This window comes from Musca vetustissima, unplaced genomic scaffold, assembly GCF_032173495.1.
Source record: "Musca vetustissima isolate MV318-11 ecotype Yass unplaced genomic scaffold, APGP_CSIRO_Mvet_v1 utg9169, whole genome shotgun sequence".
Lineage (NCBI taxonomy): Eukaryota > Metazoa > Arthropoda > Insecta > Diptera > Muscidae > Musca > Musca vetustissima.
Genome location: NW_026882708.1, coordinates 110,555 through 111,799, shown reverse-complemented (window position 1 = coordinate 111,799; position 1,245 = coordinate 110,555). Strand labels below are relative to the sequence as shown.

The following is a 1,245-nucleotide window of genomic DNA, read 5'->3' as shown; positions in this document are numbered from 1 at the left end:
AATTTTTTTGGAGAAAAACGTCTAAAAGAGGAAATGGAAATTAATCAATTTCCGTGAATATTTCCAGGAGAAGAGGTAAAAAAATATTGGCGTAGATTTTTTAAGTATTATTTAGATTTTTTATAAATATTTTTTTTAATATAAAAAAATAATAATAAAATAAAAAATAATTTAAATAATAAAATATATAAACAACAACATTTAAACATTCTTTGTAATATTTTTCTTATTATAGGTGACATGCACCAAACGTAAACTTCGCGCCACTGTGCCGAGAGGTTTCATAAAATTATTCAAAGTATCCGAAATGGGTTCCAAAATATCTCTCCATGATGATAAAAAATTAAATAAAAATATCATAGGGGGTTGGAGGAACCCATTAAAGGTCACGGTTAGCAGAGGTTTCAAAAAATAATCCGCTGTCATGTGGAGTAGGCCCACCATCAGGGTATTCACCAGGGAATATAAAACGAAGCGATAACATTGTAGGATAAAGGCAACAACAAAAGCAACTCCAATATGAAGGCTACCAAAAAATTCCGCCCAAAATTTTGTGGCCAAATCGTTGGTACGTTCGGCCAAGGCCAAGGAGTGAATGTGCGGTGGACAATCATGGGTTTGTAAATATTCTGCATTGCCATGGTCAAAGGGATAGATGCCAATGCGAACTTCTTTTTCTGGTTGGAAATTCAGATTGGATAAATTGTCGAATATTTTGTCGGTGGGCACTGAAGGCTGTTGTGGTTGCTGTTTGGCTTTCATTTGTCCAAAGGAGTGGCGTAAATTTTCGAAAATCGTGGAAGATTTTTGGTTTTTCTTCTCTTTTGTTTCAAAAAGTTTCCTCTTGGTCTTCTCCGATTTTGTTTTCTTCTTCTTCGCCTTTTGTTTATATAATTGAAATTCGATTTTTGTCGGAGTCATTGTCGATTTTTTATTCTTCTTGCCGGATTTCAAATCCGTTCTCATTTCATAGAGAATTTTCGATTGATCTGTTAGTGTAGAATCGGATGCGGTTCCATTGGCTGCCGATTCATTTGAAAATTTATTATATTTTGTTGTCGTATTTCTGGTTGGCTGATAAATCGATTCTCGTTGCTCATTTTCTGTTGAGGAGCTATAATTTAATAGCAGATCCTGCAGAGGTGAATGCAGCTTTGCGGTAACACCAACATGTTGGACATCGATGAGATTTGTTTGGGATGAGGATTTGCCTTCAGCAGCTGCTGTGGGAGGTGTGTCGGACAT

General features: G+C 35.5%; 1 protein-coding gene across 1 annotated transcript; it reads right to left on the bottom strand.

Annotated features, from left to right (window-relative positions):
* Positions 1-201: 201 nt before the first annotated feature.
* Positions 202-1,245, bottom strand: LOC133329350 (uncharacterized). Its single transcript, XM_061537827.1, has one exon. The coding sequence runs from the start codon at positions 1,243-1,245 to the stop codon at positions 202-204; it is 1,044 nt and encodes a 347-aa protein (XP_061393811.1).

What these genes read in the sequence shown, in the direction of transcription:
- LOC133329350 (XM_061537827.1), bottom strand. Translation starts at nt 1,245, where the DNA reads ATGTCCGACACACCTCCCACAGCAGCTGCTGAAGGCAAATCCTCATCC.